Genomic DNA, 14,725 nt, shown 5'->3' on the forward strand with positions numbered 1-14,725 from the left:
GACCCGGAGTCCCAACAACTGGATGGCGGCGGCGGGATGCTGATAACCCCGAAAGCGACCACTGGACGGAGTGAGCCCGAAGTCCAACAACGGGACGACAGGAGAAGGATGACACGAGCTCATCGACTTCCAGAGGGAATCTAACGGCACTTCTGAGAGGCATGACGCCGGAGACATGACTGCGAACTGGGTGAGTGTCGGCTTTCTTCGTTAAATTTTACCAGGCATTTACTCTATGTGTTAAGTAAAAGCTGGTAGAGAGGGGCTGTCTTGGTCATTGGGTTCACAGGTAACTTGCGTCAGGCAGAAATTGTGTGATAGCTTGGTTAAGCTCTTTCTGTCAGTGGCGTCAAGGTTAACAGTGGCAGGGCAGGATTTCGTATAAGAGCTTTTTGAAGCTGCATTTGTAGACTAAGTTAACGGAAAACTTGAGGCAAGGCAGGAACCTAGAGCTGTCGTTGCCGTCAAGGTTAATTAGTTGCAGGACAGGAATCTTTGTGGAGCAGAGACAGCGGTACTGGAGGCAGCCATGAATCTGAAATCCCTGCGAAAGTCCATGTTGTTGCTACTTGCAAGGTAGTTGAATCTGGAGGTGTCGGAATCTCTAAGAAAGCCAGAGCTGATAGAGGCGATTCTCGCATTGGGGGCGGAGGATGACGAGCTGTCAGAATGTGTCGAGGAGATTCAGGAGAGGCAAGCGGCAGAGGCCGAAAGAAAGGCGGCGGAGGCCGAAAGGAAAGAGGCAGAAGCCGAGGCAGATAAGATGCGAAAGCACCAGCTTGAAATGAAGTGCCTCGAGCTAGAGATTATCCATAATAGTAGAGCAGGAGGCAGCGAGGCATCCGGTACCGCCGAGCGGGTCAGGTTCAAAATGACAGACCTAATGAGATCGTACAAGCTAGGGGAGGACATTGGGCTGTTCCTCGTCAACTTTGAGAAAACTTGTGAAAGGCAAGGTTTCAGCCAGGATACATGGCCTCAACGCTTGTTGTCCCTACTTCCGGGGGAGGCCTCAGAAGTAATCGCGCGCCTCACGAAAGAGGAGGCTGACGAGTACAGTGAAGTAAAGTCGAGCCTTCTCAAGAAATACAGGTTGTCAGCGGAAGGTTTCAGACAAAAATTTCGCAACGCCGTAAAAGAGAACAATGATTCATACCCGGAGTTTGCTTACAAGTTAATGGCCAACATGGGGGAGTGGCTCAAAGAGGCAAAGGCGTATGGGAATCATGACAAGGTGCTCGAGTGTATCGGTCTGGAACAATTCTATCAAAGGTTACCAGAAAAGGTGAGGTTCTGGGTGCAGAATAGACCGGACGTGAACACCGTAACGAAAGCCGCAGAGCTCGCTGAAGAATTCGTTACGCGCCGCGCTCTCGGGGCAAGCAGCGAGCCAAAGAGGGAAAAATTCCTACGACCGAATAAGGCGCCGTTTAGAAAACAACCGACAAGTCTCGCACAAAAGGGTGAGGAAAACAAGGCATCCAACCATGAGGCATCGGCAGAGGCAAGCAAAAAGAAATTTGAGGCAAAAAAACCGGCGGCTTGTTTCAATTGCCACGAAATAGGGCACTTCTTGAAACATTGCCCGAAAGAAAAGGTGGCCTTTTTATCTATAAATGAAGCCGACGAGAACAGGAAGTTGTTAGAGCCCTATATGTACGACCTTACCGTGAACGGCAAGCAGTGTCGGGTTCTTAGAGACTCCGCAGCCCCTATGGACGTAGTTCATCCGTCCTTTGTTTTGTCCGGACAGTATTCAGGAGACTTTGCATGGATTAGACAAGCCGTAGAAGCAAACAGTCAGTGCCTTCCCGTAGCTAAAGTTGTCCTTAAAGGCGCAATTGGTGCGTTGGAAACGGAAGCCGCGGTATCGCCATATCTACCCCCTCAGTATCCTTATTTATTTTCAAATAAGTCAGATCAAATGCTGAAGGAGAAAGGTCTAACGTTGGGAGAAGGCATAGTGCAGGCACTGACTAGATCGAGGGCACGTGCGCTGGCTGCGAGAGCAACATTCACTGAGGTAAACAAGCCTCAAATCGACAACGGGCCTGGTTGCGAGTTGGACACCACGGTAACAAATCGACTTGTGCGAGAACAGGCTGCAGAAGCCGTAGTCGCGGAGGCAACCATTCCTAAAGGCGACGTTGAACCTCCTCCCGAATTGGAAGGGGTCAATTACGCCTCGTTGACTGAGCAAATAGAAAATGCCGTTGCTCACAAGCCGATTCCTGGTAGTACAGAGGATAGCACAGAGGGTAACACATTCCAGGTACTAGGAAGTACGAAAGAGTTGTGTGTCATGCCAACTTCGGATAATTTCAGTCGGCTGCTGGAGGTGAGTCCCGCTTCATTAATAACCGAACAAAAGGGGGACCCGACGCTTAAGCAATTCCAGGACAGTTCGAAAGAGGGAATCGCCAAACGAAATGTGAGATTCGAAGAGAGGAGCGGCATACTCTATCGAAAATATCTAGATAGGCGAGGAGTAGAGTTTGACCAGGTAGTCGTACCTCAGGCATATCGTCAGGATTTGCTTAGTTCGGTGCATGGAGAATCATGGTCAGGCCACTTAGGCGAAAAAAAGACGAAAAATTGTCTTTTACAGGAATACTACTGGCCTGGATGCTTTAAAGATGTAGAGAGGTTTGTAAAATCTTGCAATGTGTGTCAGCGAGTGGGTAAGCCGGGATATAAGGCGAAGTTTCCAATGAAGCTGGTACCCGTAATCACGGAGCCCTTTCGTCGGTTGGTAATTGACACAGTAGGTCCTTTGCCCAAGACGACTTCAGGCTACCGTCACATCCTGACCTTAATCTGCCCAGCTACTAAATTTCCAGAGGCGGTCCCGCTAAAAGAGTTAAGTTCCGTGGAAGCAGTGAACGCACTTCTGTCCGTGTTTGCCCGGGTAGGCTTTCCTGCCGAGATACAATCAGATCAGAGGGAACCATTTTCACGAGTGCCTTAACGACAACCTATCTAGAGTGGTGTGGCGTGAAATTATTGCATAGTTCAGTCTACCATCCGCAGTCGTACTCGATAGAAAAGCTTCACTCCGTGATGAAGCGAGTGTTAAGAGCCTTATGTTTTGAACGAAAAACTGACTGGGAAATGTGCTTACCTGCAACGATGTTTGCACTAAGAACTGCACCACATGAGACAACAGGGTTTACGCTAGCGGAACTTGTTTAAGGCCGCAGACTGCGGTCTCCACTTCGTATGCTGAGAGAGTCGTGGGAAGGTCAGGGTGATGATCCTGTAGTAGTGGAATATGTCCTCACCTTATTGGATCGTCTAACAAAAGCCCAAGAACTGACCGAGAGTGCCATGACCAAAGCACAGCAGAAGGCTAAGCTTTACTACGATCGGACAGCTAAAGCGCGACACTTTGCTGTAGGAGACAGGGTCATGTTGTTGAGGCCCTCCCAAAAGAATAAGCTTGAAGTGCAATGGGTCGGTTCGGCCGAGATTACTCGAAAATTGTCTGACACCAACCATGTGGTAAAATTACCAGGAAGTCGTAAGGTGCACCAGGTGTATCATAGCAACTTACTCAAGCCCTATAAAGAGAGGGAAGCCATCGTGAACATGACTTTAAATGTTCCGGAAGAGGTTCCGGCCGAAATTCCTGAATTAGCTCCCGAATCGGACGAAGTCCCGATTGAGAAAAGAGTTGAGGATTTAGTATCAAAGTCACAGCGGACAATGAAGCAGAAGCAGGAATTGCGTGGTCTTTTGACCGAGTTTCAGGACAGAATTGTAAGCGAGCCAGGCCGGACATCCGTCCTCACTCATGACATAGAGCTTACCTCGTCGGAACCGGTAAGATCTAAGACGTATCGGGTGTCACCTCGCCAGCTTGAGCTAATAAAAGCAGAGGTTAACAGGATGCTGGAATTGGGCGTGATTGAGCCATGTGAAAGTGATTACACTTCCCCGTTAATTCTTGTGGAGGTACCCGGCAAAGATCCGCGTCCTTGCGTAGACTATCGCAAGTTAAACCTCATCACCAAGGATCAGACCTACCCAATTCCTCACATTGAGGAACGCGTTGAGCGGGTAAGCAGCGCGGAATTTATCTCAACGCTAGACCTAGTGAGAGGTTACTGGCAGGTGCCGCTCACCGAGAGGGCGAGCCGGTACGCTGCATTTATTTCACCATTGGGGACATTCCGCCCTAAAGTGTTGAGTTTTGGCCTAAAGAACGCGCCTTACTGTTTTTCAAACTTAATGGATAAGGTTTTGCGGGGTCAAGAGGACTTCGCATTGCCTTACTTGGACGACGTCGCCGTGTTTTCCTCGTCCTGGCCAGAACACTTGGCGCATTTGAGAGCAGTACTGACACGCCTACGCGAAGCAGGTTTAACGGTAAAGGGGCCCAAGTGTCAGCTAGCACAAGCAGAGGTACTCTATCTCGGGCATGTTATCGGTCGAGGGCATCGCCGTCCCTCTGAAATGAAAGTGGCAGCTATCCGAGATTTTCCCCAGCCCCGAACGAAAATCGATATTCGGGATTTTCTTGAAATAGCTGGTTACTATCGTAAGTACATCCCTATATATTCCGACATTGCCAGCACTCTTACTGACGCGTTGCGCAAGACCAAGCCCCAAACGGTCGACTGGGATGAGGAGAAAGAAAAGGCTTTCCGCGTTTTGAAAGCGGCCTTGTCGAGCCAACCTTTGCTTAGTTCACCGGACTACTCGAGGCCTTTCATAGTCCAATGCGACGCTAGTGATAGAGGCATAGGGGCAGTTCTTAGTCAAAGGGATGAGGGGGATGAAGAGCATCCCGTCCTCTATGACAGCCGGAAACTCACCCTTCGCGAGCAGGTTTACAGCGCAAGCGAAAAGGAATGTGCGTGCTTGGTTTGGGCAGTCCAGAAACTGGCTTGTTATATTGCGGGAAGCAAGTTCATTGTGGAAGTGGACCATTGTCCTCTCACCTGGCTACAGACCATGTCCTCTAAGAACGGCCGCCTGCTGCGTTGGAGCCTCGTTTTGCAACAATATACGTTTGAAATACGCTATAATAAGGGTGTACTTCATGGCAACGCTGATGGCTTAAGTCGATGTCCCTGACGCGAGAGGATGTCTCGAGAACTCTGGCATTTTTTTCCTGACCTAGACAAGGGCTAGTGATTGTTTTTTTTTACTCTTTTAGGTGTACTTGTTTGAAAACGTTGAAGACACGGCTATCCAGGGTATCGGGTCGGTGTGCTTCCAGTGTTGTTGTTTTGTGTCTCCTTAACGTATGAGTAACATTTTGAATAAATTGTGTATTTCCTTTAATATCAGTTAAAGGGGAAAATTGCCTGGTGGAGTTTGGCGGAATTGTCCGGCGCTCACCGGCTGAGTTGTGTTTTCATGTGCGTATGTGATGTCTGTTGAGCCCACAATGAAGCAGGTGGTGCCCTCTACTTCATCAAAGACGGTCGTCACCAAACCGACTGCCGGCGCTGATCTCTCCGGACAGTGGCTGCAAACCTCAGCCCATCAAGATCTTTATCCCCCCCTCCCCCGCGCGAGAGACTGTTACGACCGGCCCTAGGGAACCAAGCAAGAGGAGTCGCGGAAAGAACCGGTTCTTGACCGACTGCGTCGACCCCCACCTCCCCATTCAGGCTCCCCCCTCTCGCCGGGAGAATTCCGGAATCTGCTGTGCGTTCGTGATAATGTTTGGGCATTTTTTAGGGCGCCGTGATCATATATGGACATCGTGTTAGGTTGTGCCACTCCATGTGTTGTGAGAGGTGTTTCTCCCTCCCTCGTGGCCGAGGTGCCGGGGCCACCGTATTGGCGGACGATGCGGACAATGCGCCCAGTGTCGACAACGCGGTGCTATAAAATGCCGAAGACGTTTTGTATCGATCACTCTTCTCTCTTTGGATCAGTTGATCACTTCTCCACAGGTAAATAAATCTCTGTTGTTCGTTCGGGCGCTTCTTCTCGCTGAATTGTTGGACGATGGATCCTGCGACGGGGCCAGCTACCGAAAACGAGACCGGCAGGACCCGGAGTCCCAACACCGGCCACTGCGTCCGTGTTTCACGTGAAACTCACCTGCGTCAGCATTCTGCGACCGTGGTAACATTGAGCACGGTGCAAGTGACACTTGAACGCGGTTGCTGTTACGTTGAGATTACATGCATTTCTGGTGGAGAGTTGTTACTGTACACACACAACACGAAACTACGTATGTGCAAATGGTCTTCATGGCGTCTTGCAGGGCTCAACAGTGTCGTCCGTTGTCACAAGCATTAGTACTGCTCAACCGCCACTGACCTGCAAGGCGTTCGTCGTCGTTGAGCTTCGTCACAGTGCCCAACGCATTTTTGCTGAACACTAACTGCTTCATCCGTGTCATCCGCCACACGACACACGGGTATGCACTCGCTCTACGCACTGTTCAAAAACCGTGATTGACAAAGAGATTTGTAAATGTTGTTAAGAGTACAGTGACTGCCAGGAGAACACTGTGTAACCAATAACGCGGCGCAGAGCACGAATATTGTCCGCCACGGCTCAACACGAGCCCTGGGGAGGCACACATGCCGCCGCCAGCCGCGGCCGCTCACTGCTAGACCAGCTCCACTGCGCAATACGTAACTATAGCAACGCCGCCATTGTGCCCAGTGAATATGGCCTTCATGATGTCATTTTCGCCACACTTTTAACGCAGCGCGCTGGCTGGGCATGCCCTCTCCTACCTTTCCTTCCTCCGTGTACTCTCCATCTGGCGGCGGGAAGAAGCTGCGAGCCGGCGGTTGGGCGTGCCGCGCGCCTTGAGAACCTCGCCTGGCCAACAATGTGAACGGCACGTCGCTGCTTGCCGCGCGATCGCTCCGACGCACCGGACGGCGTTGCGGCATGCTTCCCGGTAATGTGCGCGTACCTCTCCCGGCTGTCACCGGTGTTGAAAAGGTTAGCGAAGGCGATCACATTCGCAAATGGTGACGTTAACAACGAGAATGTGTGAACCAGGTAAGCTGAATGCAAGAATTGACAGTGGAAGCCCAGCAACACCGACAAGGTGCGGCGTCAAAAACACCGATCGTGTTCGAGAATACGGACGGCACACTGGTAGCATCGACGAGACGCGAGCCAATGAAGCCAAGCGCAAGCGTTTTGATTGATAGGTGGGTCTTAACGTCCCAACACCACCATATGATTATGAGAGACGTCATAGTGGAGGGCTCCGGAAACTTCGACCAGCTGGGGTTATTTAACTCGCACCCAAATCTGAGCACACGGGCCTACGACACTTCCGCTTCCATCAAAAATGCAGCCACCGCAGCCGGGATTCGATCCCGCCACCTGCGGGTCAGCAATCGAGTACGTTAGCTACTAGAACATCGCGGCGAAGCTAGCGCAAGCGTTCGAATTGGCCGGCTTTAACTTGGCAGCCAATCACCTCGATGCCACGTTACCCAGCTGCCTTTGGCTATTCTTTGCGACTACCGATCAGCCCTACAAGCGCTGCTTCAAGCAGGCATGGCTGTGGCGTTGCAGCATGCCTAACTGGCCCCCACTTTAGATAGCGGTGTGCGCCTGTCCTTCCACTGGCTTCTCTGGCATGTTGAAATAGCTGGCAAGGAGGAGGCTGACACCACCACTAAGGCAGCAAACAACTGCGACACGCCAGTCACCAAGGCGGTAGTTCGTTCAATCGAATTACTCCCGGCAGCAAATGGGCATGCTCCTACCAACGGCCCACCCATGCACGCGGGTGGCAAGAGGAAAACCTCCAACATTCCTTCCGGAGACCAGCCTGAACAGATGCGAGTGGCGGTTGTTGCTGCGCCTGCGTACCGGCAGCGCCTGGCCTGCGGCACGCATGTATTTCGCGGGTGGCTTTTCTTTACCAGCGCGCCGAAGGTATGGTGATGACGAAACGCTCCAGCATATCATCTGCTCCTGCCTTGACCTGGCCACAGAGCGCAGTGTACTGGTGAGGCACTATCGCCTGCTCGGTCTACCAGGGACAACAGTGGAAAACATACTTTTTTCCCACGCGTCGAAAACGCAACCCCTCCGAACCTTCTTCGAGTGCGCCTGCAGACCTTAACGCCTTATAGACTAATTATTTCCCTTCGTTCTACTGATTGTACTGACAAGATGTTTTCTTGCCATGCCTTTCGCTTTCTCGTTCTCCTCTCTCATCTTCCTATCATCTTTACTTCCTCTTCCCCTTATCTCTGAAGGTGCTGAGCCGTGCCGCCGCGACGGGACGCTAAATATAGCGTCCTTCTTATTTCTTCCTTTTTTTTCAAGCGTCTTCAACACGTATTGCCCATGATCCCGCCTACCATGTCCCTGCGTTTCAAACAAACGTTTACTCGAGTAAACACTACACTGATTTTCGCTTCAAACCATTACTCCAGCACCCGCGTTGACGCCCCTTTTAACCGGGTCAACGCTGTGTGCACCACTGCGGCTTCGCATCCCTACAAGGTTCCCTTCGGGTAGATTATCCATAGTTTCTTGTATGTGTGGAGCATCAACACATTCAGATGCACATGCTAGTTAAATTTAATAAACTTAAATTGAGTGGTGTAGCCAAGGGCGGGAGTTGCACGCCGGTGAGCACAATTATTCATTTTGCGCCTCTCCCATCCCTAACTACAGCACCGGATACAACGGCAATAAATTTGGTTTGATGGTGCATTTACACATTGACGCGCTGCACACAAAAATCAGTTTTTTTACTTGCCCTTCTCTGTAAGAAATTTAGCAGGATTTGTATGTTTCGCCTCCGCCAAAAGAGACACCATCAGATGGAGAAGGTGACGCCGTTAGTTTTGTGGTTATTTAAAGTTGACGCCAAAAGTGAAACAAACACAGAAGAGTTGAAATTTTACAAGAGAAATACACCTTCAATTAGACTACACTTTTTATTTCTCTGCTCTGATTACTTGCTGACACTGCGGAGTGTAAACAATGTAGGATGGTTCAAATCCTGTACGGCGATTAAAATATTGAGGACAGCCTGGGCGAGTTTTCGAAGTTACAGAAGAGTTGGTTACTCTGAGATCGTAATAGACGACGTCCCCTAGGAGGAAAAGATGATAAATGGCAAAATGTGAACCGTAAGTCATTATGAGTTCCAAATAAATAACACAATTTAAAATGGCGAACAAACAAACGAAGAACAAGGCATGCGATGAATTTGAGCAATGCTTTCTGAGGCTTCTGACACGCTGTTTATTTGAAGAAAAAAGACTTAAACAGATCCCCCAGCTTACGATCATAAGTAAACAAGATTTCAGGGCTTCCTATAGCTGTACACAACAGAGAAAGGATTTCATAGTCATAAAAATGATACCGAGTTTGCCACTAATTCACAACTTTTGGTGTTCAAGATCTCAGATCGAAATAACATTATGATGCACGTCGGAGTGGAGTGCATCAGCGATTTGGATAGCCTAGGCTTCCTTAACCTGAACATAAATTTATGCGAACGGTGCTTAGGCATTGTCACCTTCATTAAAATGCACTCGCTGTGGCGAAGAATTGATCTCATCAACGTCAGCTCTGCAGTGCACACAAATTGCAATACTGAATAAATAATTATATTTCTTAGATATTATCATTTTCTTGACGTGAAATCTGCGTTCTAAATAGCGCGCTGATTTCCTGTTCATAATGTTTATTTCTCTTCTGTAAAATCTAATTGCCTTTTTTCTGAGATTCTCTTTCTTGAAACGCCCACGATTAAAGATATGTAGTAACATAACGTTCAACACATTCACACCAATTATAGAGTATGTGACACTGAAAGCAAAAATACTCGTAACCTATGTACCACAATTTAGGTGCATGGTGGAGAACCCCAGGCGTCTGAAATTCTTGGAGCCCTTCAATACGGAATATCAAGGTCTTTGCACGTTAAAGCTCAGACATCATTCTCAGTTTGAAATATGTAGGCCCGTGTGCTCAGATTCGAGTGCACGTTAAAGAACCAAAGGTGGTCGAGATTTCCGGAGCCCTCCACTTCGGCGTCTCTCATAATCATAGGGTGGTTTCGTGAAGTAAAACCCCACATATCACTCAATCTATCAATCACTTTGTCTGAAAACCGAGGCATATAAATTATAGCTAAATTGGAAAACTCACTGGACTCTAATATATTCAGGACGTGTTAAATAATTTGAAATAACAGAACACGGACAAAATATAAGACAGGGGATGACGTGCGAGTTTTAGCAATGTGGGTCACCCCCTGTTTTCTTTTGAGCCAGTGCTCCCTGCGGGCCTGTGCTACAAATCGTTTATTATGGCAACAAAGAGGCTCAAGCCATTGTAACAATACACACAATACAAAAGGTTTATTCCTTACGTGAATAGTAGCGTATTTGGCTAATGTAGCAGCGTTTAGCCTAAATATATATGAACTCGTATGGCGATAACTACCTCGTGCGTGCTTACGGGATGCTGGCTCGTTCTATGTGAACCTTTTTATTATTTGAACAGGCCTCATGCTTGGTTATAAGTACAAGAAACTGGGATAAATGTATTAGTGTGTAACATGTAACATAAGGACTTAATGAAAAAATACACCCAGAATCTTGCCGCATTTGAAGTTTGTAGGCGTGAGGCTACTGTCTAGAGCAAAGTGCACTCCAAAAATTGCTTTTCGCACAAGCGCCCTCCCTGCGAGTCTACGCCTAATTTATTAGCATCCAGAATACACTTGCGTGCAGGCTAGACAAAGAGGCAAGCATCATTGTGCTAAGTGTGAGCCACTGTTTGAAAAACTGAAATTCTGAGTTTGCCAAAGCAAAGACAAAAGGGCACGTGAACAAGTCGAAGCGTCCATAATCTTCAGGCCTGAAGAAGACAAGCCTTTTAGGGAATACTCCAGTTATCTACATAGAAAAATAGCTTGAATTTTCACCGCAGATAAAAGGCCTTCAGTGTGATATACAGCCCGCTACGGTGGCCTAGTGGCTAAGGTACTCGGCTTCTGAACCGCAGGTTACAGGATCGAATCCCAGCTGTGGTGGCTGCGATTTGATGGAGGCGAAGGTGCTGTAGGCCCGTGGGCACGGACTTGAGTGCACGTTTAAAAACCCCAGGTGGTCGAAATTTCTGGAATCATCTACCACGGCGTCTCTCATAATTATTTGGTGGTTTTGGGACGTTAAATCCCGCATATCATCATCGGTGTGGTTTATGACACTCTCGTTAGTGATTGTGCGCATGTGATTGATCACGAGTGCAAATTTCATGTTTTCACTAAATATCGCGGCTACTCAGTGCCCACCCTAAGAACATCAACTTGCGTTTCATCAAATAAGCAGTTTTCTTTCAGTTTATATAATAATAAAGTGCATTTTTACACTATACAAATAGAATGCAAACACGTACACTCTGTTAGTGACTCAATCTTAAAAACGGCACAGGATCGATCCGGCTCCATGTAGACCATAGTTTCAGTGCTAATGAAGGTGTCTGAAAAAAAGAAAGATGAAACTACTATAACCACGTGCGCTTCGATTACAGATTCACATAAAGCAAGCATGGGGTAACTTTTTTCATTTTGACCTCAATTAAGAGCCTCATGATTCATCGTGCCAGAGTAAGCAGAAAAAAAGTTCTCCAGAATGGAAAGAGGAACTGTGGTAGTAAAAACTTAGTTTCTGTTACGACACTTTTTGTTCCTAGGCTCCATAAGGGGGTGGTGTGTACGATTGACCCATTGTTTCAATACGCCAAAATATGTAATAAATTGAGCTTAGCGTACGTACATTGAATGTTAAGGTGTATCTTCATCTTAAAGAAAAGTTATACAGAACGGCCATTAGTCTGGCTCAGTGAATCAGTGGCTAGGGTGCTCGGCTGCAGATTCGAAGGTCGACGGTTTTCCGGATCCCTTCATTCAAATTTCTGGAGCCCTTCACTACGGCGCCTCTCATTTAATATTGTGGTTTCGGGACGTAAAACCCCACATACTAAGAACAGCTATTTGTTTAGACGCTTAGGTGTATGTGGCTAACACAACACAATAATGAGATGCTTAGCGCGATTAGCATGAGTAAAATTTCAACGTATGCATGTACAAAAGATAAACGTCGCCTAAGCCACAGCATAATAGGTAGCAAAAACAATAGGTGTCACGTGATGGTACTGTAGTCATTTTATTCACATCGTGCACATAGTCATTGAAAAGGTGAACGAAAATTTTTAAAAAAGGCTGAAATAAAGGATATCCTCATGACTTTCAAAACGACATTTTCTGTAGTACAAGGCATGTTAAGGTGAAAGTGATGTCAATTAAGGCAGTACATAAATAACCAAAATAATCAACTTTTCAGTCCCTGCAGACAGGGGCCCATGGCATCAAGGCCCATTGGAGTATTGTGAGCGGAGCCTAAGTAGCATGCCAAAGCACACATGCTAAGGCCAACCTCTCAGCCTTGTAATGATTTTTTACTCTATTTTTGCCGGTTTTGGTTGATTGTTGTGCAGTACTACAATTCGGCCGGATTCACCGGTGAAAGCGAAGCCAAGGAGCCAATCAGCTTGACTCACAGATGATCAGTATGTCGTCACTTTTCCCCGCAAACTTGACACCCCTTTCAGCTTCCTGCAGATGTTAATCTAGATGCGCAATGCCTGGTGTAACCCCTGTCTTAGCCCGCAAAATCATGAAGCGAAGTCGATCGATGGGTAATGTATTTATTCTCATTTTTTCAGAACGCGTCGGAAGAGTAAGGCAGTAGCTGTCTTTCACGTTTTGGGTGCACCGGCGTCATTGCGTAGGTTACATCATGGTGATAAAATTCGAAATGATTCGAAATGTGTATTTCATATAAAGAATCCACACGGAAACGCTTCGCCTGTTTGGATAACTTGGTGGTCGTAATTTTTGGATAAGTCTACTACGGATGCCTCGTAATCATATTGTGGCTGTGGCATGTGAACGACGTTATATGTCGTTTGTTTGCCTCCGGCCGGCCCTTTCAGCATCTATCTATCTATCTATCTATCTATCTATCTATCTATCTATCTATCTATCTATCTATCTATCTATCTATCTATTTATCTATCTATCTATCTATCTATTCGCCTACGCCTGGGTGCTCTCATAACCACCTTAACCTCTGGTAAACCAAAATGAGAGTGGCAGGGTAAGATTGTCTGACGAACATGGCTCACAGGTCATGACATTATTAATTCCACAATCTCGTCACCTACGTCGTCACATCCGTTCCGCCATACGAGTGGCACATACCAGCGGGAGGATGTGTGCCACATCTAGGCCTGTATAAGCCACAGGTGACGGACTGTTTGTAGTTAGCCAGGAGCAACGCTACCCGAAACGGATAATTTTAACGCGTGAGAGTTAAGAAAAAGCTGACATCGGCAGTGTTGACGAATAGAAAGAATACACTGCCACCAGACATTAGCCTGAATAGAACTTAAAAAAAACTAAAATAATTAACCGTAATCGTGCATCTCCGAAAACTATTCGAACAAACCGGACACCCCTAAACCAGTCTATTCAATGTGCTAGGCAATTTTACGTTCAACATACTCTACCAGACTACATACGGACGGCTCCTGATAAAGTGTGGTCGCAATCATCCCGCAAGAGAAGACGTACTCTTCAAATAAATCACAATGATATAATTGTTACAGATAAAAAAGCATAATGACGAATTTCAGCGAGTACTTTTAAAGCGTTTTCTAAAAAGATTGCGATTGCGCGCAAGCTTATGCTATATTTCCTTTTCTTCACACAGACATCGTGTCCCTATCTGGCATTGTGTCTATGCTACTGAATTTAGAGACTGAAGCCTTGCCTCGTCTCGAAAACATTCAAAATGCGTTTCTTCGTCGATACGCTGATATGGTTGCGAAATTCCTTGTGATTATTTTCCGTGCCTCTCTTTCTTCTTCTTCTGTCCCGATATATGGTAAACAGCGCCAATTGCCCCATGTTAAATTATGTGGTCGTATAACGAACTGCAATTCCGTGTTTCTTATTCCGTTTCGGCCCCATTGGTGCTTTCTGATTGGTCGTTCAACCTGTCAGTCAAGTGACGAGCCAGAAGCCCAAACTATGGTGACGTCGAAATTGCAAGCGCGTGCTCATTATACAGAAGAAATGTTCTCTGATTGGTCGTTCAACCTGTCAATCAAGAGACGATTCAGAAGCCCAAATGAAGGTGATGTCAAAATGAAAGTACGCGATTCTCTTAGAAAAATAAACGGAATCGGTTCCGCGCTACGGCGGAACAGCCAGCGAGTGAGCCCGCCGCAAACAGAATAGGAGAAATCGCTGCACCGGCTGAGCCAGTGACCTTCGCTGTAAAGTTTGTCTCCATGAACGTGGCCTACAACAGGCGCCGGAGGGATGTTGAGGTCGCATTTGACATGCTAGACGAACAGTTTGGGCGTCACTTTCGCCTGAGTGAAGCAACAGTGTTGGGATTGTGCGACGAAGTCGCCGAATGACTCGCGGGCTGCGCTCTCGGTGGAGCGGAAAAAGTGTGCGACCCGCGTTTCCTCACCACCGGATCTTTCCACTTGTCGGTGAGAGGCGAGGAGACCGTAGCGGTGATGCAGCCTACGGTCAGCATCAGTGTGAGACGTGTGGCTGGAGCGATCGACAACCCCGGGACCCGCAACAAGTGGGTTAACTTCCCGATAATGGTAGAAGAGAAGGCAGCCTTGAAGGAGGAATTTCTTTGGTTTGGACCCCTACTCGGCGTGATGAGAT

The 14,725-nt window shown here is 47.6% G+C and overlaps 1 protein-coding gene across 2 annotated transcripts in view; it reads right to left on the reverse strand.

The window, feature by feature from the left end:
• Positions 1 to 8,877: 8,877 nt before the first annotated feature.
• LOC119164694 (uncharacterized) overlaps positions 8,878 to 14,725 on the reverse strand; it is a 40,230-nt gene continuing 34,382 nt past the window's right edge. For both annotated transcript variants that reach the window (XR_012885903.1, XM_037416909.2), the window contains exons 4-5: positions 11,368 to 11,451; positions 8,878 to 9,049 (exon numbers count right to left, since the gene is read on the reverse strand). Coding sequence is in view for 1 of the 2 variants with exons in the window: in XM_037416909.2 (XP_037272806.1) it covers positions 8,892 to 9,049; positions 11,368 to 11,451 (242 nt within the window). In the remaining variant the exon portion in view is untranslated. The remainder of the gene's footprint in view (positions 9,050 to 11,367; positions 11,452 to 14,725) is intronic.

Source organism: Rhipicephalus microplus, chromosome 9, assembly GCF_043290135.1.
Source record: "Rhipicephalus microplus isolate Deutch F79 chromosome 9, USDA_Rmic, whole genome shotgun sequence".
NCBI classification, from domain to species: Eukaryota; Metazoa; Arthropoda; class Arachnida; order Ixodida; family Ixodidae; genus Rhipicephalus; species Rhipicephalus microplus.